Source organism: Prenolepis imparis, unplaced genomic scaffold (genome assembly GCF_030444845.1).
Source record: "Prenolepis imparis isolate NDT839.2.m4 unplaced genomic scaffold, iyPreImpa1.0 SCAF_4, whole genome shotgun sequence".
In the NCBI taxonomy this organism is placed as follows: Eukaryota; Metazoa; Arthropoda; class Insecta; order Hymenoptera; family Formicidae; genus Prenolepis; species Prenolepis imparis.
The window spans coordinates 17,795,359-17,817,800 of NW_028141162.1; the positions used below are offsets into that span (position 1 = coordinate 17,795,359).

General features: G+C 28.6%; 4 protein-coding genes across 5 annotated transcripts; 3 read left to right on the forward strand and 1 right to left on the reverse strand.

The window, feature by feature from the left end:
• Positions 1–135: 135 nt before the first annotated feature.
• On the forward strand, positions 136–3,816 carry LOC145934770 (solute carrier family 35 member G1). The gene is made up of 3 exons (XM_083035508.1): positions 136–527; positions 664–745; positions 2,024–3,816. Exon 3 carries the CDS (start codon positions 2,026–2,028, stop codon positions 3,070–3,072), a length of 1,047 nt encoding a protein of 348 aa, XP_082891634.1. The 5' UTR covers positions 136–527; positions 664–745; positions 2,024–2,025; the 3' UTR covers positions 3,073–3,816.
• A 1,466-nt stretch (positions 3,817–5,282) lies between these two features.
• Positions 5,283–14,123, forward strand: Fancd2 (Fanconi anemia complementation group D2). 2 transcript variants are annotated; one of them, XM_083036224.1, is made up of 16 exons: positions 5,283–6,252; positions 6,414–6,687; positions 7,026–7,385; positions 7,464–7,821; positions 7,916–8,349; positions 8,556–8,647; positions 8,848–9,022; positions 9,439–9,696; positions 9,815–10,148; positions 10,659–10,974; positions 11,176–11,382; positions 11,478–11,775; positions 11,987–12,204; positions 12,904–13,112; positions 13,219–13,383; positions 13,482–14,123. In XM_083036224.1, the coding sequence occupies exons 1-15, from the start codon at positions 5,376–5,378 to the stop codon at positions 13,363–13,365; spliced, it is 4,557 nt and encodes a 1,518-aa protein (XP_082892350.1). In that variant the 5' UTR covers positions 5,283–5,375; the 3' UTR covers positions 13,366–13,383; positions 13,482–14,123. The 2 variants fall into 2 exon arrangements, with proteins under 2 accessions (XP_082892350.1, XP_082892349.1); XM_083036223.1 differs by having other exon boundaries at positions 14,036–14,123.
• Positions 14,124–14,618: 495 nt separating this feature from the next.
• Positions 14,619–15,937, forward strand: E(r) (enhancer of rudimentary). Its single transcript, XM_083035685.1, has 3 exons — positions 14,619–14,817; positions 15,109–15,196; positions 15,616–15,937. The coding sequence occupies exons 1-3, from the start codon at positions 14,815–14,817 to the stop codon at positions 15,834–15,836; spliced, it is 312 nt and encodes a 103-aa protein (XP_082891811.1). The 5' UTR covers positions 14,619–14,814; the 3' UTR covers positions 15,837–15,937.
• Positions 15,938–17,582: 1,645 nt separating this feature from the next.
• Tamo (PUB and ZnF_RBZ domain-containing protein tamozhennic) lies at positions 17,583–22,316 on the reverse strand. Its single transcript, XM_083037278.1, is given in 7 exon segments — positions 17,583–18,582; positions 18,584–19,933; positions 20,748–20,927; positions 21,287–21,486; positions 21,579–21,719; positions 21,966–22,022; positions 22,104–22,316. Coding segments are annotated over 5 exon segments (1,899 nt in total). The 5' UTR covers positions 21,712–21,719; positions 21,966–22,022; positions 22,104–22,316; the 3' UTR covers positions 17,583–18,546.
• Positions 22,317–22,442: the final 126 nt, after the last annotated feature.

The following is a 22,442-nucleotide window of genomic DNA, read 5'->3' on the forward strand; positions in this document are numbered from 1 at the left end:
AATATTATATATTTATATTTTACTAAAATTAATTAATTTTATTAATTTTTTGTATAATTTTTTCAATATTTACAAGGGGAGAGGATTATTTGGACCAATCATATCGATCGGCGCCTAGGGTCCTAGCACGATCGACCAATCAGAGAGTCCGATGTTCAATTCGACCAATAAAAAACGTGTTCAATAGAATTCCACTCAATAATAAAAACCAACTATGAACACGGGCCTATATAGTTGGAAAACTCTCTCCAAACGATAATACCGGTAAGGAACTAAAAATGTCGATAATATATCGACATTTTTAGTTACTTTCAGATGAGGGCGTTTTCGTTCATTGAAATTCGGCTGCTTCGGCTGTCAACTTCGGGCGAAGGAGGAGAGCTTCACGAGAAACGCCGGCGTGGCTGTTCCGACACGAACTGTCAAATGATAAAATTGGAGATAATAATAAAAAATAAAAGGAAATACAATAATTAAATCATTTCTCAGTCATGCGGAGTAGCGATTTTCGCCGAATCTCGCCGATAGTACGTACAGACTTGAAAATTAAATATTAAAGATAGAGAAAAAATAGATCTATATATATAATTTTATACATATTATTATATTATTGTGCTGTGGAAAATAATCGTGATCGTTAATAATTCTTGGTCTTCCGTCTAGGTCATGTTCTGTAATATATTACTGGTCCTGTAATTTCATGCTTACGTACTTACAACGTGCATTTAATGAGTCGCAAGTATAGGTAAGTTGCAGTAAAATCTCCGCATGTAATTAATACTGATGCTGTATATCCGAATTGACAAAAATATAAAACAAGCAATAGCGCTAAAAATATCCTTTAGTATTATGTCACTATTATTATTATCTCACTCTATTAGATACTCTTACAACAACATAAGAAAATATTCTTTTATATAACAAAATTATATAACTATGGACGCTATTCATAGTCTGATCTTATATTTAAGATCTTGAGATGTTACGCAACCACTTGATTGGTTGAATGGGATCTTAAGTCAACCTCTGACCAGACTATAAGATCGGACTATGAATACCTATGTAATATATTAATATTTAAAAAAATGATCTTTTTATTACTTTGCATTAATAAGATGAAACTTAAAAATAACACAGCATTCAATTCACAAAAAGTAATACAGCGTTCAATTGGCAAAAATACAAAACAAATTGTGAGATGCAAAAGAAAAGTATTAAACCAACTTTTATTATGTCATTTTATATATTTAATACTCTATTTAATACTTCTTCAATTATTGTGTTACTCTGTTCAATATTCTTACAACAATATAACAAAATATTTTTTATATAACAAACTTGTATAACTATTTAATATACCATTATTTTAAAAAAGTAATCTTTATTACTTAACATCAATGAGATAAAATTTAAAAATAATTCAGCTTTAATTAAAAAATAATACAGTGTTCAATTGACGAAAATATTTAAAAAATGATCTTTATTATTTAGCATTAATAAGATAAAACTCTTAAAAATACAGTGTTCAATTTGAAGAAATGTGAATCGTAAAATTGGGAAGTGTAAAATATTACAAGTATAATGTTGACATTATTCCACTTATTCCTGTTAGTTTGTAGTTGTCAGAACAGATTATTCACATGTTTATATAGATAGATTCGTTACAAACAATCAGAAATAAAATAATCTTATATAAAAAATTAAATATGTAAAATAAATATATAAAAAATATCTAAAATAAAATTTATTTTATAAAAAAGTATCAACTTTATATATAAAAGTACATTATGAAACAAAATTTTATAAAGTATCAATTTTAAGAAATTAACAATATCTTTCTCTATTTGTATAACTTTTGAAGACATTATCATATACTTACAGATCGTTGAATTTGAATATTGATTATCAAAATATGTTAAAATACAATATTGTTTTTAAGATTTAAAATGAGAATTATTGTTGAAATTTTAAAAAGTAACTAGTTTCAACATTTATCTTTAACACAGATTATCTTCCTTTACAGATATGTCGGAGCACGTGGAATTGCAGCATCTAGTTGACGTCGACGTGGAGAGCAACACCATAAATCCTAAAAGAAAATTCTCCATCCCGTTCTGTAAATCATGCCCTTACCTGGGTCTAGTACTAGCGACGTTCTCGTCTCTGTTCTTCTCGTTATGTAGCGTCATTGTTAAGAGTCTGGTGGAGATAAACCCCACCGAGATGGCTATCTTCAGATTTCTGGGGGTACTGTTACCAGCGATACCAATTGTGATCTACAAAGGTGACCATCCTTTCCCGAAGGGACGTAGACTAATACTTATTCTAAGGAGTTTCATCGGTACGACCGGACTCATGTTAAGTTTCTACGCCTTTAGACATATGCCACTGGCAGATGCTTCCGTTGTTGTATTCTCCGTTCCTGTATTTGTAGCGATATTCGCACGGATATTTTTGAAGGAACCCTGCGGCCTGTTCAACGTCGTCACCGTCTGTCTGACCCTGATCGGGGTGATACTGATAACACGACCGCCCCTGATCTTCGGTAACACCGTGGAATCTCTTTCGGATGGCAGTATTAATCCAGGACACGCTGATCTGTGGGGTGCCGTGGCTGCGTTTTCAGCTACTTTATTCGGCGCGAACGTCTACGTTCTATTACGGGCGCTTAAGGATCTTCATTTCTCCATCATACTGACAAATTTCGGCTCGTTCGCTCTGGTACAGACTACATTTATATCGTGGATCATCGGTGTTTTATGTCTGCCACGTTGTGGTACAGATAGGCTTTTAGTCGTTGCGTTGGCGTTATTTAGCTTCGCAGGTCAGATCCTGCTGACTTTAGCTCTTCAGATGGAACAAGCCGGTCCGGTGGCCATAGCAAGAACCACGGATATTGTTTTCGCATTCTTTTGGCAGGTGCTGTTCTTCAACGAGATACCAAACCGATACTCTGTAGGAGGAGCTATATTAGTCACGAGTTCAGTTTTGTTAACGGGTTTAAGAAAATGGGCTCTTTCCCTACCTGAAACATCTAACATCAAGAAGTCTCTTGGAATTCTGATGATGTAAATAATAATTTTTGTTTTATTTATTTTAAGACGAAAAAGGATGGAGCTTGAATCTTATGCATTACAAAATATGTTGAAGAAGCAATATTATATATAAATGAATATTGCGCTCTGAGTAACAGTGATTTTTTAAGTCTATTTCAAAATTTTTGTAATATATACACAATTAAGTTTATTGATTTTTAAGTTTGTTGATTTTTTTTACTTTTAACCATTGTTTTTTTGCGTTGCTATTTCACTACTTCATATTTTTAATATGAATATATTGAATGAATGTATGTGTGTGTGTGTATGTGTAATAAAAATGTATACATGATATTTTAAATTGATCATGTACAATGTTTTCATTTCTATTTATGCATGGTCACATGAAAAATGTGAAACAATAAGAAAGCAAAAGGTCAAGAGGAAAATTAGAGGAAAGAATTAATAATTTCTATTTATTAATCTATATTTATGTGCAGAATCTCTAAAATATGTCATTAATTTGGCTCAAATTATCTCTTTGTAAACAATTTTTTCTCTTGTGCTACTCTCTCATTACATATGTGATCATGAATAAAATGAAAAACGAACAAAGAAAGAACAAAATATGTAACATTTTTATTTTGTGTATATTAGAATAATAATAAAATAAATAGAATAATAGAAATAATGGGGATTGAAAAAGATTTCAGAGAAATTTTATATTCTCTCTATATAAAAGATTTTGGATATATAAACTGTATTTTGAGACCTATAGCTATATAAATAGACATGTAAGAAATTTTTTTTAAGTTTTGTTTTAATTTTATAATAAATTTATTCTTTTAGATAATTTTATTGAACAAATATGTAAAAAAATTATTGCATTGTATATGATAACATTCACAAACAATAACTACATTATGTAACAATTAGATAAAAATAATCAGAAAAATAATATATTGAGTAATACCAGATAATAATTATCTTATTATCTCCTATATATACCGGGTGTCCCATTTTAAAGGACCCACTCAAATATCTCAGAAACACTGCGTTAAAAAAATGTTTCCTACAAAAGTTGTAGGGTTTCGAGGGGGACATAACATATAGTAATATTCATATGACCTTGGGCGGCGTCTCCAAGGTCAAGTGAAGGTGAGAATCAATTTTTTAAATGGAAACCCATATTTTTTATTATAACATCTTTTTCTACTAATTAATTTGAACAACTTTTATCCGAAGCATTTTTTTATTTTCTTCAAAATTCATTCTCACCTTCACTTAAGGTTAACCTTCACTTAGCTTGGAGACGCCGCCCAAGGTCAAATGAATATTATTATGTTATGTCCTCCTCGAAACTCTACAACTTTTGTAAGAAACATTTTTCGATTTAACGCAATGTTTCTGACAATGAGATATTTGAGTGGGTCCTTTAAAATGGGACACCTGGTATAATCAATTCAATCAACTTATGTATTTAGTATTTATAATATAATTTCTATTTGAAAATTTTAATCCAAATATTTTGATAAATATAGCAATTTTTTATTTGACGCATAAATACATAAATAAACATCATTTTTATATTTATTATATTGAGAAGTCTCAAAAGACAGAAAAAAGATTTAAATAAATATAAAAATGATATAACAAACAATATAATAAATATAAAATAAATGATGTTTATTTATGTATTCATGCCTCAAATAAAAAATTGCTATATTTTTGTTTTTATTTACAAAAAATTGCTATATTTATTTTGTTTATTACAAAAAATTGCATAAATACATAAATAAACATCATTTTTATATTTATTATATTGAGAAGTCTCAAAAGACAGAAAAAAGATTTAAATAAATATAAAAATGATATAACAAACAATATAATAAATATAAAAATGATGTTTATTTATGTATTCATGCCTCAAATAAAAAATTGCTATATTTTTGTTTATTTACAAAAAATTGCTATATTTGTTTTGTTTATTTATGTATCGATGCGTCAAATAAGAAATTGCTACATTTTTTTCACAAAAAATAAAAAAAAAAGTTTCCTTCTAATTATTAAATTTATAAGGAAACTTTTTTATTTTTTGTGAAAAAAAAATGTTTTCCGCTAAAGCTAGGAATCTAGGGATTATTCTAGAGGATCTCTAGCTTATCTGCTAGTGACTTCTGTTGTTTTTTTCCAGTTATTCATCCATCTATATATTTTGCATATCTATGCCCGGTCTACATAAAGATATGATTTTGGCGCGTAAAAGTGTCGAACGAGAATGAAAAGTTACAAAATTTCGAGAATATATTAATCTAAAAAGAGAAAAAAAGTCTTTCCATTATGGATAAGAGAAAATTATTGTTTAACGCAGGTTTGCATAAAAATTTGCGATCTGTCAGTCAATCATCGGAGCAAACCGTAAGCAATAAACAAATAAGTGCTCGTACAAACGTAACAACGCAAGAGAAGATGGATTTATCTCATGATGGAAAATTGTCAGCGTCCAAATCAGCATTAAGCAGTTCGTTAAGAAGGAATAATTCTTTCACCGAGAAAAATAAGTCGTCGAGAGAAATGAATTTATGTGAAACTGAGAAAGATGTATCGCAAAGAGATAATGTCACTGTTAATCATAAATTGTCAAAATCTAAGGCATTAATGACAAGACAGCTTAATAGTCAAATGTCAGAGAGCGCATCTACAAGTCAACAAGACAATAATCATTTGTCAGGGAAAAATGCATCCATGACAAACAGGTCCTTGAGAGCTAATCATTCGGTTTCACAAAAGCGTAAAATTATATCTTCGGCAGAAGAGGAAGATTCAGATAGCGATGTTGATTTTTCATGTAACGAGTCTACAGCTACAAAGAAGAAGCGGAGTGAAACTATATTTGATAAAAATTCGCAACCTGTTGCCCGAGATATTAATCCCAATCGTGATTCTTCTGGGGAAAAGCTTTCTTCGATTAATAAATCACCTGTTAAATCAATTACTAAGTCTAATATTTCCCAAAGGAAACAGCAGGATAAATATAAAGAACCTCTTTCGCCTGCAAAGTTAAAGAAGCATAAACTTAGTAAAAATTTGGAGGAATGTAGAACTAACAGGAGGGAAAATTTTTCAGAAAAAGAGAATTTCCATATACCACCTGTTTTTTCTAACTTTTTGCAGAAATGTGGTATCACAGTATCAAATGATGGTATATATACACTTAGTAAGTTTTTTATTTTATTTATATGTGTATAATTTCGATTTCTATTTTATTTTATTTCTATTCTATTTTATTATTTATATGTATAATCAAGAAAGATAAATATTAAAATTGTTGATATAAAAATTTATGAAATTTATATAACAAAATTTCTTTATCTATAGATGTTCCTTCATCCATCGCCAAATTGCAGATGAGAAAAGTATTAAGCTCAAAGCAATATCAGAAAAAGGATATAATTGATTCGATAGAGGAATACGTTAGAAATGAAAAAAGTTTTGAAAAAATGTTGAATGACATGGAATTATCTATTGATAATAAAGCTTTCAATGCTCTAAATAAAATATCTCTGGCAAGAATACTACTAGAAGTTATGGAAATTCAAGCAGAAATATATAATATTTTTATATCGAAACTTAATGAATCTATTCTTTTAGTGTAAGTATATCAGAAAAATTAAAATCATATAATTTATCATATATAATTTTGCTGAATTTAATTAAATTCAAATACTTCTACTATATATAATAATTTAAATAATAAAGGTATATGATTGGCATAAAATTGTTTTTCTCATGTCTTGGAAAAAATGTAGAAACAGTAACATCAAAAATTAAATTTTGTTAATTACACTGATTTTATATATATATATATATATATATATATATATGTTTCATATATATAATTGTATAAACTGAATTGCTTAATATATATTTATGTGATTGTGATATTGAAAAAGCAGTCATTTGTTAATATATTTTGTAATTTTTTTACAGAGATACTCCAGAAAAAATATCTTGGGCTGTACCATTATTACAACAATTTCGTTTTTTGGATACTATAACCAATGTTGATATAGTAACTACAAATATAGAACAGCTATTAGAAACATGTCCATCATGGTTTCAATATGAACTGATTTTATTTTTACCTGATATTTTGTCAGATATTCAGCATCGAAATATCGCTGAAATACTAGCAAAAATGTTGGAAGAAAATAGTGAATTGACAAATGTAATCTTAAACTGCATTGCCAGTTTTAATCTTGATAAAGAATATTTAGAAGAATATAAAATCAAAGTGTTACATTTGTTAAAAACAAATATGAAAGTAGAATTTATACCAATTGTTATCAGGTATATATAGTTATATCTAATTTTAAATTTGTTATTATGATAGAACTGTTAGCTATAACTTTTCTAATTGTATTGCAGATTTCTCCTTAACAATTATACATGTTCCGATATTGTCAAACAAATGTTGCTTGTGCTACGCAATATAGAAATGCAGCCACTCGCTGGAGATAAAGTTGAGGAATGTTATAAAAATCAAGTGCAGATAATTCAAACATTAAAAATGTGCATGTTATTATCTAAAGATGTGACACTTGCTGCAATAATGATAGTCAAAGATATTAATCAAAATCCAAAACCATTAGATTTAATCATTTTACTCCTTGTATTCTCTGGAACAACAAAACAAAAGAATGCAGAAGCCTTATTGAAGCAAAACATCCGTTGTGGTTTCTACAGGACAAGTTTGCTTCATACACTTTACAATGATTACAAAGAGGTTTGTATATATCTTTGTGAACCAAAACTATATGAAATGTTTATTTGACAAATATGGATTGGTATATGCTCTTATATAATATATTTATTTCCAGATCATTCGAGAATTACAACCATCAATATTGCAATTAACTAGTAAATTATTAAAATCTGAAGAATATGTATTTATTAATTTTGCAATTGAATGGTTCCGATTACAGTTTCTCAGTCAGAAAGAGGCATTGTTTAAACAACGTGAGATTATAGAGAAGATTATTCTTCTTATGGGTAATAATGATCAAACTGTAAAACATGCAATGACTATACTTTATAAAATGGCAGAGAATACAATTGAGAGAGATTGTTTGGTATCACAATGCAATCATCTAAGAATCTTATTAGAGAAAATAGATTGCTTTGGACTTGAAGAAATTGGCACTTTGAATGATTTATTGCACAAATTATGTTTAGATGATAATTCTACTTCAGAATCATTACGAGATGACTTATTTATATTATTGCAAAAGCAATTGTCTACCACTAAACCAATGTAAGCAAATTATAGAATTAATACAATATTTTATTTTAATATAGATATATTTTTATTTTTTATTTTTATTTTATTTTATTTTACTAGAGATATATTAAATTTTATATATATTATAATTACATATATATTTAATAATAATTAAATTTATAATATATATTTAATTTTATTTATTTAATAGAGATATAAATATTAAACTATTTTTTTAGTACAAAATGCAAAGGTGTCATGGGAGCAGTAATGGCAATAAAACATCTGGCAGGAAAGCCTGAAAGCTGTGATAAAGCTCTGAAATTATTTAGTATGTATTTATTATTTTACACATATTTTAAATTCTTATATGATATAACAAAAAGTAAAACGAGTTATTAAACTTAAGAGATTCATATAATTAAATTAGTTTAATATTCTTTAATGTGCATTATTTTCTTTACAAATTAATATAATATATGATAGTGTAAAAATAAATTTAATACAAATATCTTTTTTGTATGTTTGCAGATAAGGTAATGAAGAGTGTGAAAAGTTGTTCTAAATCACAACCATTGTTTTATGATCAATTAGCACAAGTAATTGAAGAAACTGAAACTATTAATATGACTTTTCTTCACAAAATTACTGACTGTATAGAAAACGAGTTTGTTAGTACATATATGACAGATAAAGTACAACCAAGGTAAATAATAACACCTTAAATTTTTTGTAACACATTATATATATACAATTGACTGATTAAAAATCTATAAAAGTATTAATAGAGCATATATAAAAATTATGAAAGTTTTTAATTATATATTATTTTTTCTTAATGGATTAAGATTTGAATACACTACACATATGCAGATCTTTAGAGAAAATGTCTTTCTGTTATTATTTTATCATTTGACATTTATATTGCAATATATTTCAACAAAATATGCAGCGAATTTTGAAGATATTGTATATATGTACTTCATAATTTATCTCATTTGATTAAATTTTTAATTATATAACATGATAAAATATAATGACAAATATAGTGATAATATAAAATGATAAAATATATAATAATGATGAATGTAAATAAGTATATTTAATTTTTGTTTATATTAGTGAAGATTTAACACCGAAATTTGGGCTAAATAATGCAGACCATGAACCACAAAATTATGTGTTAAATTTTGGAAATAAAAGAAATGGTCCAATTGCACCGATATTGTTTCGACTCCTCAAGACATGTATTATGAAAACTAGCGCACATGGAGAATTGGAAGCTATAGATGCTCTTTTAGGATGTAAAATGTTAATGCCACAAAATTTTGATATCCCAGAACCTCCAATATTAGATCTTGTTATATGTGGTATTAATTGGTAAGTATTAATATTTTAAATTTCTTTTTTTCCTACGATGTAATATGCATGTAATTTCTTTCTAATTATATTTCGTCAAGTCTAGCCAAAATGACTAATTGCGAAAGGAATGTTACAGGCTCAGGGAAATAATAACAGGCTTTGTCACCCAAACAGATCCTTTATTACGAGAACAAGTATTAAATCGTTTAGACACTTTGATATATTTGCAAGGTGAACTGAATATGCTGTTAACATTATGTGATACTAAATATCAACCTCCACCGTGTTACTTCCATCATTTTCCATTGCCACAATTTGTAAAAATTGAGAGAAAAATTAGTAAAAAAGGAAAGAAGCCTAAGAAAGGAAATAAATCTAACACTTCTATAAATATGGAAGATGAATCCACAGAGATAAGTTCTACATTATGCTCTAAAAATCCAGCATATTTTAGAAAGTTTGATGCAAAGGTATGTTTATAAGGATTTTTAGAATAGCTATATATAGAATGTTTCAACAAACTTTGAGAGTTATTCTAAAGACATTTAATTATGGAGAAAAATTTATATAAAAATGAATAATGCCTAAATTTATTGGAAATTCTTTCAAATCATAGTTTTTTTGTTTTGAAATTGATTATATTGTTTAATACAAAATATTGAAAAGGATTTTTATTTACTTCATAATTTTCAGCTTTACTTTTATAATTATGCTACAAAATCTTGATAAAATATACTAAAAAATTTGAAAATTAATTAAAAAATATGATTAATTTTCAAACGTTTATTTTTAATTATTAATTAAATATAGGAATATCTAAATTTCCTTCTTTAAGCAATATAGATATTGCAAATTGATTAAAAAATTTGTAATTAAAATGATCTGAAGATCTTTTAAGATCTTACATGCATAACTTTCGAAAATTATTATTGTATATAGATAATGTTTATTAATAATTACTATGTCATTATTATGTTTAGATAGCCCATCTTTTGGATGTTAAAATAAATTCACAGTCGTCACAATCTGAGACAAAAGGCATATCAATAAAACAAGTTTGTTTTATTGTAAGAGAACTTTTAGCAATATTCGAAAATGAACCTTCCGAATCTTTTGTGAAAGATTTAATACACTTATTACCAAAGATTTGCTCAAAATTAGACGACGTTGTCAGCAGATTGAGACAAGATAACACTTGTGACTTTAGAAAAGGCGCAAAGTTATTATTATGCCTTCTCACTAAAATTTTTAATTGGAAAGGATTTTTGAGTGTAACATATAACACGTTGCTTCGAGGTGAGATATTTTTGTTACGATATAAAAATTAAATATTATTCATCTTTTTACTTATATTATTATTTATATTATTTATATTATATTATTTATAATATTATATTATATTATTTATGTTATATTTATATTATATTATATTTATATTATATATATTATATTTTTACTTATATATTAATTATATTATTACTTATATATATTTTTTAGAGGGATTACGTAGTTTAGCTGGACAAATTAATACAGAAAACGCACGATTACGATCTTGCAAGGAACTTGTTGCAGAATCATACAAATATTTTGAATCACTGTCAGACATCGCTACCGAAATATCATTAGCTACTGCTCTTGTTAACATGTGTCAATCTTTAATGAAACATTCTGAAACCTATACACAACAGCATAAAAATAAGCATGGTAAGTAATTTAAGTTTTTTTTTATCGAATGTCAAGAATTTTTTTATTTTATGCTGTTGATTAAATTTCTTATTTTATGCTATTTTATATTTTAGCAAAATTAGCATATGGATTTCTTTGCCTGGAATGGCCCGAAGATAGATATACTGGAGCTCAATATAAGTTATCCATTATTCAATTATTAAATAATTGGATTGATAATGAACCGGCACCATTAGATACAGTAACATCAATTTTGGAATGGTTACCAGACGAAATCTTGAATTTTGAAAATAACCAAAGTGTCATAACAAGAATACCTTCTTTGAACAAAAGTATTTTTCAATTATTATATAAAAAACTCTTTGAGAGTTTAATTAAAGGTATTAATATATCATTGTCAGCAGTCAATTCGTAAGTATAGTTACTCTTTTTTTAAAAAAAATTAAATTTAAAAAATAAAAATTTTTTAGAATAATGACTCATTAAATTTTTAAAAATTTATTTTATTTTTGAAAATTTATTTAAAAATAATTTAACGAATTTAAAGTGATATATAATGCATTAAGAATTTATCAATATAAATCCCATGTTGTTAAATTTATTGATCAAACATTTTTTTTAGAGATCCAAAGAGAATAAAAATATGGCACAATATTGCATCAAATGTTCAAAAACTTGTGCAGATTTGTAAAACATTGAAAACATATGCTTATATACAATTGTTTCTTAGATACATGCCTTTTCTAATAAGACATTTTCTGAATATTGGTATGCCAATACTAGAACATAATCTAAAGTATCAAACAGATGATGTAACTAATATTCTAAAAATGATGCAAGGTAAAGAATAATTTTCTTGTCAATGAGATACATGAGAGACACTAATGTTACATAAGATGTGATTTTAATTTTAATGACAAATTCTTTAATGAATTTAGAGTGTTGAATTCTTCTTAACAAAATACAAAAAAGGTTTTTATTTTTTGCAAATTTATTTACAATTAAGTTTTATTTTATTTTATTTAAATAATATGCATTTAAAATTATAAATACGCATTGAAACTAAAAATATATCTTTCTGAAATCCTATAAATTTCATAAAAAGAATTTTTTTTACTTATAATTAAAATTTTTATAGTTTTACTTATAATTAAAGTATTTATTAAAGATAAGTAGATTTAAAATCATCGAAATTTATCTGTAAAATTAGAATTATGAGTTGTTGACCTTATATGATTAACAAAATGTAAGATGTGATTGCCAGTCGAATTTTAAAAACAAGGTTAAGAGTATTTTATTGACCAACACTGGCTAAAGTAATAATTCTTTTATTACGACGTTTCGACCCTAAATTGGGTCCTCTTCAGGCTATTCTTTAATGTAACGTGGTAAACCCTATACGCACATGATGTTATGTTAAAATGTCTTATATGATTAATTATAAAATATGTAATATATTCTTTTCTAATTCTTTTTTTATTTATATAATTTATATAAATATTAAATAAATCTAATTTACATAATGTTATATATGTTTAGGTGGTACACGGTATTTACATGCTATTTGTTGTGACTGCACAGAAAAAAAGAACTTACCATTGACTAAATATGTGCCTGCAGCAAAGTCTATATTGGAGAAGTTAATTTATAGTGTTAAAGGGATGCTGGTTCTTAACGATAGTGCACAAGCTTTTTGGATGGGAAATCTTGTTAATAAAAATTTAGAGGGTCGTGAGATTCTTTCACAGGTTTTTGTTAATTTATATTATTTTAAACTTGGATTTCATTATGTTTATGTATTCAAAAAAAAAAAGAAGTAAAGATTAGTGAAGCATTAATTTCTTATATTTTTAGACATCGTCGGAAGAAACCACTTTATCAGACGTGAATGCAGTCTCTGAAGAATTAATAAATGCATCATCTGAAATTTTAAATTCTGATTTAGATGAAGATCCAATAGAAGAGTCAGAGGCCGAAGATAATGACATGGATAATTTGTAGTTTTTCTTTATATAATGGGTAAGAATCAGAGAATAAATTTTTCCTATAATATAATATTGTGATAATATAATATAATATTTTGAAAAATGGAATAAATTTGTGTATGTGACATTAAGGCTCCTGGCTCCTTGCCGACCATGTCGAAATCGTGACGTCAGAGGCGAGAAAACACACGCTAAAATTTCTTAAATGCCATTTCGAAATAAAAAAATATTTCGATGAAACAGCACTTCAGATGGCTTTAGCACATTCTTAAAAAACCCCGAAAACTATCCTTTCCCCTTTATAATCAATCAACAGCTGTAAAATGTAATATTATGAAGCCCAGTCCGTCTGGTCTTTGCACATGCGCAGTCATTCCGCATGTCAAAGTCTAATATCTCGATCATTTTACAGATGTTGATTGATTATAAAGGGAAAAGGATAGTTTTGGGGGGTTTTTAAGAGTGTGCTAAAGCCATTATCTGAAGTGCTGTTTAATCGAAATATCTTTTCATTAAAAAATGGCATCTAAGAATTTTCAGCGTGTGCTTTCTCGCCTCTGACGTCACAATCCAATATGGCCATGGTGAGCACCCAGGAGCCTTAATGATATATTTTAGTTAAAAATGTATTATTTTATCTAAAAATTTAGAAAGATATTAAATATTTCTAACATTTCTTTTTTTAGCTAAACAAATGGAAATAAAAGTTCATAAAATCTTAATCTTCTCCATCCAAAGAGCATATAATAAGACCAATAAAACGGTGCTACAGTATCTTTTGAGTACAAAAGATTAATATAGAATAGACCAACGATAAATCTTTATTTAAGATTAAGATTATATTAAGATTCTTAAATCCATATTTAAGATTTACATATAATTATAAGCGCTAAAATATTATTACATTTTACATTTTGTTTACATAGAAAACAATAGTATTACAAAATCTAGAATAGGTTTTAATTATTAATATACGAATAGATTTAATTATCACTATTATATGAATAGGTTTTAATGAAATACATAATATATGAATGATTCAATGTATGTTTTCTCTACAATTATTTCAATAAATAAGATAATATTTTGCAAATATGATTTATTATGAATTAATATATTGGTTCGTTCACAAAGTTGTGTTCTGAAGATTTCGAAAAATGGCGGTATTCAGATATCACCAGTTGAAAATCGTCCAATAGGAACCATCTTTATTTCAATTCGAGAACATTCTTCAGAGGGCAGAACCGAGAGATTCCTCATCCTTTTCCACGATAGCGCCAATCTGATGAACAAATGTTATCGAAGGGTCTGAAAAGCGATATTTGTCGACAGTTATAATAATTCACTCCCTCGTTTAATTCCGATACATTTCTTTTTTGTAGACTTCTTTTTTGTAGCTTCGAGAGAATCTGGATTATTATTGCCTTATTTCATCACTTCGATTTATTAGCGCATAAGTAAAAAGATGGTAAGCAGAATTGTATCGCATATAAATTCTCAATCCCCTTATTCGTTCGTTTGTTTAATAGATAACTTTATTGTTATAAATATAGTATATAAAGGGTTTGTTTATTAGAAAATGCTTACATGATTGGTTATTTATTTAATTGAAAGATTACACACGTACAAATACACATGTTTATACATATTTGGTTATTTAACATTTTATATTTGACTTCAAGATTAACAACACTTCTTCATTTAAATTTAATTAATATTTAAAGTTATATTGCATAAAAATATAATAATTTGATTTCAGTCTCATACAATATTATTGGTACAGCCTGGTCACAGGCCTGAAACAAGAACGTATTCAGATTATGAAAGTGTTAATGAATGTATGGAAGGTAATCATATCATTAATTTATAATAATATATGTATATATAATGTAATAATATATATATAATGCACACTTTTTTTATAAATACAATTTATAGTTTAGTCATGCAGGATATTAATTTTGTTTTTCTATTATACATATAATTTTTTGCATAAAAATAATTGCATAAATTATAAAACTGATCCATCTTAAATAGACTATATTTTAAGAATTTTTTAAGACAGGAAATACTACAAAAGAATAAAATTATTTTGATTACATTATATTGTCCATGATTGATATATATTGATTATTATATAAAATGTATTTGTATTTTTATATATCTTTAATTAATCTTATAATTTTATATCTTTAATTAATCTAAATATTTTCATACCCAATTATAAATTTATGTGAATGAATCATTTATTGTTTTTGTATTGCAGGTGTATGTAAAATTTATGAAGAACACTTAAAAAGACGAAATCCAAACACTCCAACTATTACCTATGACATCAGTCAATTATTTGATTTTGTTGATCAGTTAACAGATTTATCATGTCTTGTGTATCAAAAATCGACGAACACTTATGCTCCATATAATAAGGATTGGATTAAGGAAAAGATATACGTATTACTGCGTAGAGCAGCAGGACATAGCGAGTAATCAGTGTATAAACAGAGATATGTATGTGCTTTTATATATAAGATAATTTTAAATATAATTCTATATTATTATTTGTCACAATAAATATATACTTTACAATATTTTATTACTTTGATAATAATTATGCTGTATACTTTCCTCTCTGTCAACATATAGAATACTGTATTTTGGATAGTATACATACATTTTGCAATTAATATTTATATATTTCATTATATGTACTAACTAGAGAGAGAAAAAAGGAGAAAAGATTTGCTGTAAAAGAATATAGTAGTTTTCATTTTTATCAGTATTAATAAAATTAGGGAATAATAAGTACAAAAAAAGGATGATTAGATTCATATCTCTATTTTTGTGCCAATTATCAAAATATATAAAATAGTTTGTATTACAACTTTAAAATCTTCTGAAATGTATTCTATAAATATATAGTTTATGATTTGTGCAATTCTTAATTTATAAATTATAAAAAGAATATTAAAGAGTAAATAATGAATCTTATTGTAACGTGAAAATTGTCAAATTTGCACATACGCGAGTGTATGTGTATGTAATTCTAAATATTAAATCAACTTTATAGAGTTCCATTTTAATTGAAACAGGAAATCATTTTAATAATTCAAAAAAATGTTTTAGATAAAAGTTATTTGATTTCAAGCAGAACATTTTAATAGGCACAATTCTGTTTCAATTAAAGATACTTTCGATTTCAAAATTTTATTTATTTATTCATGAAATATCAATAAGAAGGCATTAAAGAACAAATTTAAACTTTTTTTAAAATATTTAATTTCTTCAAAATCAAGTAAATTTTATTTGAAACAATTCTTTTTAATGAATAATAATTTCAAATAATTTCTTTCTCTCTGAATTAAATATTTTCGAAATTATTAGTTGTTAAAAAAAAATTGTTTCAAATAAAATTTGGCCTTCACATCCACATGTATAGAATTTATATATATATATAATATATAAAAAAATATATACATATATATAAAAAAAACTTTTTAATAATATTGAATTCAATACATACCGGAACACATGAACTTACTTCTGTCAGAATTGTACGATGAGCGATGACAAGAGGCTTTCCTTGTCCAACCAGGAAATCACTGACATATGATTTATGTACCAATAATGCTTAAAAAACATTAACACTTTTTACTGTACAAAAAAATTTTTACATATAATTAAATAGAGAGGTCATATCACGTTATACTCTTATGACAAATTTCAGGATCAAAAAATTGAGTTGTGAATATTCAATTTAGTAATAACTTTATATGTGTGTATGACAATCATCTTTCTCTCTCACAATTGCTTACATATAAAATTACATATATTTTCAACAATAGTATATATATCTCTAAAACAAGCTTAAATAAAGGGTAAAACGCATATTTAATGTTTTGACGACTCAACGAATAAGGAATGTATAAATAACTATTTGTGCGATAATTATTTTTAAATAAATAGATAAGCTGTTTACACGCGCAATTTTAATACAAATATATAGATACTGTTAGATGTCTATAAAATTTCATCAAATTAGAGTAGAATTCACACATCTTTTTCTATCATATTTTATATCTTTGTTACATTTATAATCTTTTCTTGTGATAATACAGAGCGTAACATTTTATCATTGTAATAATAATTATAACAACAATCTGCAACTGATAATGCAATAATTTTAATGTATAGTATGTTATGGGAAGAAGAGGGGAGAGGATAAAGATCGCAGAGTTTAACATTTTTTCTTGTATTTTGTATTTTGTCAAATTTGCTTTCAGAGATATTGTGAGAAAACACTCCTTTAGTTTATAACATTGCATAGACTATCATTTGCAAATCGAAGAAGATTTCTCTCTCTGTCTGTCTTTAGTTCTCTTAAGCATTTTCAAATAATTTTGTTAATTGCATTAATGGCGCTATATAAAATTTATTCATTATAATAACAATAATTTTTTAATTTATTGCAACGCTCTTCCTTTTTTTTATAAAATTAATTACATTAAATTGATCTGTTCATATAGAACAAAATTTAACACGAGTCTCGAATGACGATTTAATTTAAGAAATAAATTGCACGAAAATTACGTATATGTATAAAAATTCAAATATATAGTTAAATTTTTTTTTGTACGAATAACATTTCTTAATTAATCTCAATGTTTTGGCCTAATATCTTGAATTAAATTTTATCGTTTAATGTGACACAAGTCTCGTCGAACGCTATAATAGTACTAATAATTATTGTGACTGCATGTGATTTCAAAAGTCTACTCATTCGATAGGCCACGCAACATAACAATATAATACTAATAATGCTAAAAAAGTTTTGTTATATTACAAGCTCCCTTATCCTGCGTGAGATAAATTTTAAATAAATAGCTTTTCTTCTCTTTATATGTATACTAATCAAGATTCATGTATATACGCTATTAATATATATATTGTATATATATATATATATAATTTTTTATGCCTCTCTAAGTTGTCTGTATTTCATGTTTCATTTTAGGTCGTTGAAAAAGATTCGCGTACAACTTATTCGTTCAAAGATCCTATATCTTACACGCAATACCTTTGTGCAAAATCTTTGTGAGAAACGTGCGAGAACTTTCCTTCCTCTTTCACGTGAAAAGTCGTTCCTCTCTCTCTCTCTTTTTTCTCTCTCAGTCTATCTATATGTATGTCGGAGAATCCTTCAGACTGGTATGGCAAGCATCACAGTTAGAAACATTCTTCTCGTTCACCAGCGTGCATTTCGGGCATTCCTTGCCACCGCTGGCCAGCGGCTTATCTTCATTCCCTTTGCTCCTCGATTTGGCGCACATTTCACAGATATCCCGATCAGACATATTTAGATAGGTGCAGGTGGCGCAATTCCACCTCTTCTCCGCCTCCTCCTCCCCCTTCTTCTCTTCTTTACTTAGTCGCGCGACATCGAGATTCTGGAGCGAGTCCGCGATCCTTGCTATCTGATCCGAGGATCTGTGCGTACGCGGAATCGGCAGAGTTTGGCTGTTGTGCCTCTTGTCGGCCCTGTTGTTATACGTTTCGCTACTGTATCTGTTGGAGTCCGACAGGTCGAAGGACGAGGATTTCTTCTTGAAGGGCAGAATGTCCTGGTGATGATGGTGATGACCCTTACCGTTCATCTCGGACGCGTCGATCTCGTTCGCCTCGGTTCTACTGCCGGTTCTTCTCTTGTCGTACCTATATTTGTCCTCGTTCTCCGTCTGCCTGAGGGTCTTGTGCTTGAACGTCGCGCGGACGGGAGGATCCGGCTCCTTCTTGTGCTGCAACACGTCGTCCCGATCGTCGAGGTCCTTGTAATAGCCCTGGCTCTCGAGATTCCTGTACACGAAGTCCCACGTGTCGTAACCGTCCTTGCTGACGCCGGAGTTCAGCCTGCTGGCGACCTGCCTCTTGTCGTTTTTGTATTCCTGATGATCCCCGTCGCTCGAGGTCTGCCGTCTGTACAGGTCCACCTCGTCCAGGTCCGATATCCGATGGGACGTGGATTTCCGGTGCGTTTTGTCCGCGTAATTCGCCACGGACGCCGGCACGTCGAGCTCTATCAGTCTACCCGTTGGTACTCGGGTCGCGTATGCCGGTAAGGTGGCGCAATAAGGATTCGGTTGGGCAGCAGTACCGTAGAACTTATTCCCGTGAGACGGCAGGCAGCCGTAAGTGTTGCAACAATTGACAAAACCGTGATCGATCGGTTGATAGTAACGATAATTTGCCGATATCGTCGCGTCCTCGACGCACCGATGATAGTCGGTCGCCGTTGTTTGATGACAAACCGTGGGCATCGTCGCGTTGTAATTGGCGTGCATGACAGGGTGATGATGATAGGGTAGATGTAATGGTGGTACAGTTTCCACGCTCGTCTGCTGCGGATAGTAAATATCCTTGTAACCGTCGATCTTCGCGCACCTGTTCTGATGCACCTTCTCGAGGAAACGATAATTCAACGCCCGGACGGCCTGCTCCGGCGTGCCGACGTGATTCTCACGGAATTCCAGCACTTCCAGCCAGGAGATGGTGTAGTTCTGCGACACGCTCTCCCATATCTGCTTCAGAATCTGAAATTCAAAGGCAAATCAGCTCTATATCGGGATCTAGATCTATATCTAGAGCTAATTTATGCATTAAACAGTTCCATCTATCTACTGACTGATTATTCCAGGGTGTCTACTCCAAATTTTGTAAAAAGAGAATGAGAATTCCCTGATCTTCCAGATATTTTCGTTTAAAATTCCAGATAAAATAAGAAAATTTGTAGATGCAGCTTTTTAAAATAAGTTTCTTTACTGTATGCGCTTTCTATATACAATAATGTTTTCTATTCATACAATTCCAAAGTTATCAAGAGTGCAGTTTTTCTAGCATTTAATATTGATTTATTAATTGTAAAATTAATTTGGACAATAAGTATTATATATCACTATATCTAAACACTAAAAATATGATAATATAAAACAAAAAATAATTTATTGTTAGTATAAATGTCTTAAGCAATACTAATTTATTTAAATAAATTATTTATTAAATTATTATTTATTTAATAAGGAATACTAATTTATTTAAATATTACCTATTAAAAAAAATTGAACAATTTTTTATGAAACTTACATAAGATCTTGATATCTTGAAAAATAAATCTTCAATTTAAAAAAATCACATTTTTAAAAAAACTTAAATATTGCAAAGATATGTTAGACATATGTTTCTTAAGTGCTAAATAAGAATAAAATTATCAAAAAGGCAATTTTTTTTTAATTCTTTGAGAATTTCCTGATTTTTAAAACAAAATTCCCTGAGAATACCAGGTTTTCAAGGTTTTTCCCGGTAGTATACACCCTGTATTCGTTTATTGTTTATAATATCGTCCACTACCTGACATTCCACAAAGGCTACAATAGCATCCCTGCTAACGTTGGAGACTTTATCTGGATCAATCGGTCCGTCCAAGGTCAAAACACCCAGGCCAGTATGCTTGTATCCCATTTGCTCAAACATTAATTCTGCACCTATCAGATTCGCTTCCACTTCGTGCTTGTAGTAACCACTGTACGTCTAAATTAAGTCAAATATGCATACATAAGACTTGTGAGCATGTTGAATCACTCATTAATTCAAACATAGAGTAATAACAAACTCTTGATCTTCATTTTGATTTTAATTGTAAGTTTTGTTTAATTTAATTTAGTTGATTTGAACTTATTGTAATGTGTGAGTGTTAAAATATAATGAAGCTAAAGAGAAGTAAAATATAAAATATAATATAATAGAGTAAAATATAATATAATTAGATACAAAAGTATAACAAGATAAAAAGGTAAAATGTAAAAAAACAAAGATGTAAATCATTTTAAGCCACAAAGCAAGGATAAAATAAAATAATAGTAATGACAGAATATTTTTCAGGTGATTACCCTCAATGTCCTGTATTCTTTTCGCCAAGGCTGTGCCAAGAGATTAGCCGCATATAAAGAAATTGCGCTCCAAGCAGTTGCCGCTCTGTATCCACTGAAATCTGTCACCGTTGCTGCCGATCTATGCAAAATATCCGCCGTCTCTTGAAATACGTATTTATTCTCATTGGGCACTAGGCAAAGGTATTCCTTTATAAAGCCTAAAAAATTGATATATACACTATTAAATATCAGAATATACAAAATACACATATTTAGTAGTTGACGGCTGACGTGAGATGATATAGATTACCTTCCAATTTGTGTCGTTGCTGTAGTTTCAATGGACTGTCATCCGTTTGCAAATACACCAAATGACTCTGCTCCAATTTCATACTAATCTCTTGTAGCCTGTCTTTGCCCCTGATTATTAAATCATTTGCCATTTTTATCCCTGCAATTGTAACATAACAGCGTGTCAATAAGTAGTAAGAAAATTCTTGCAGCTGCGTAAAGCCAACACACAAGTGGTTCTTTTTTAATTTTTATATATTCGTACGATTATTAAAAAAAAATTGAAAAATACTAGTTCCGAGTGTTCTAATGTTTTAGAAAAGTTGACAGTCTGACTAAGATATATGTCGAAGCGATAAGCATGTCCGGATAAGAAAATAAACGGGATGTCTCAGGCGTTACGAACCTCCTAGAAACCTGATTTTGGGGCAGATTCCCGATTCAAATCACGGCTAGCTCCAACCTAAAAATAAATCCTATATTTAGTAACGGAATCACAGGGTTTCCTCCGTAAAATGCGACCGTCTCTTTCGCTGATTTTTACTTGACTTCGCGCGACGTGACTTTCCATGTCCGGGTTGCGCCGATTCGCCGCGAAAGTGGACGCGATAAATATTAAAATACAACGTTACATCTCGCGTTTTCGTGTACAAACCGTATAAATATTTTTCGCAAATTTTTTTCTTTGGTTATGTTCGCGTTTCGTTTAGCCGCGAAACGCGAAGATACACGAGATGCGACACCATCTTTAAACCGTCACTCCGCCAAGTGGAAATTACGCGAAACTTTTACGGAAAATTTTGAAAATAAATTCAAGAGAGAGATGAATCGAAATAATTTTTAACGATTTTTTTAAGATATAAAATCACTTTAATCTATATCG

What these genes read in the sequence shown, in the direction of transcription:
- Fancd2 (XM_083036224.1), top strand. Translation starts at nt 5,376, where the DNA reads ATGGATAAGAGAAAATTATTGTTTAACGCAGGTTTGCATAAAAATTTG. An exon ending in GTTATATGTGGTATTAATTG is followed by an intron (nt 9,697 to 9,814) that starts GTAAGTATTAAT and finishes GGAATGTTACAG; the next exon opens with GCTCAGGGAAATAATAACAG. An exon ending in TATTCTAAAAATGATGCAAG is followed by an intron (nt 12,205 to 12,903) that starts GTAAAGAATAAT and finishes ATATATGTTTAG; the next exon opens with GTGGTACACGGTATTTACAT.
- LOC145934770 (XM_083035508.1), top strand. Translation starts at nt 2,026, where the DNA reads ATGTCGGAGCACGTGGAATTGCAGCATCTAGTTGACGTCGACGTGGAG.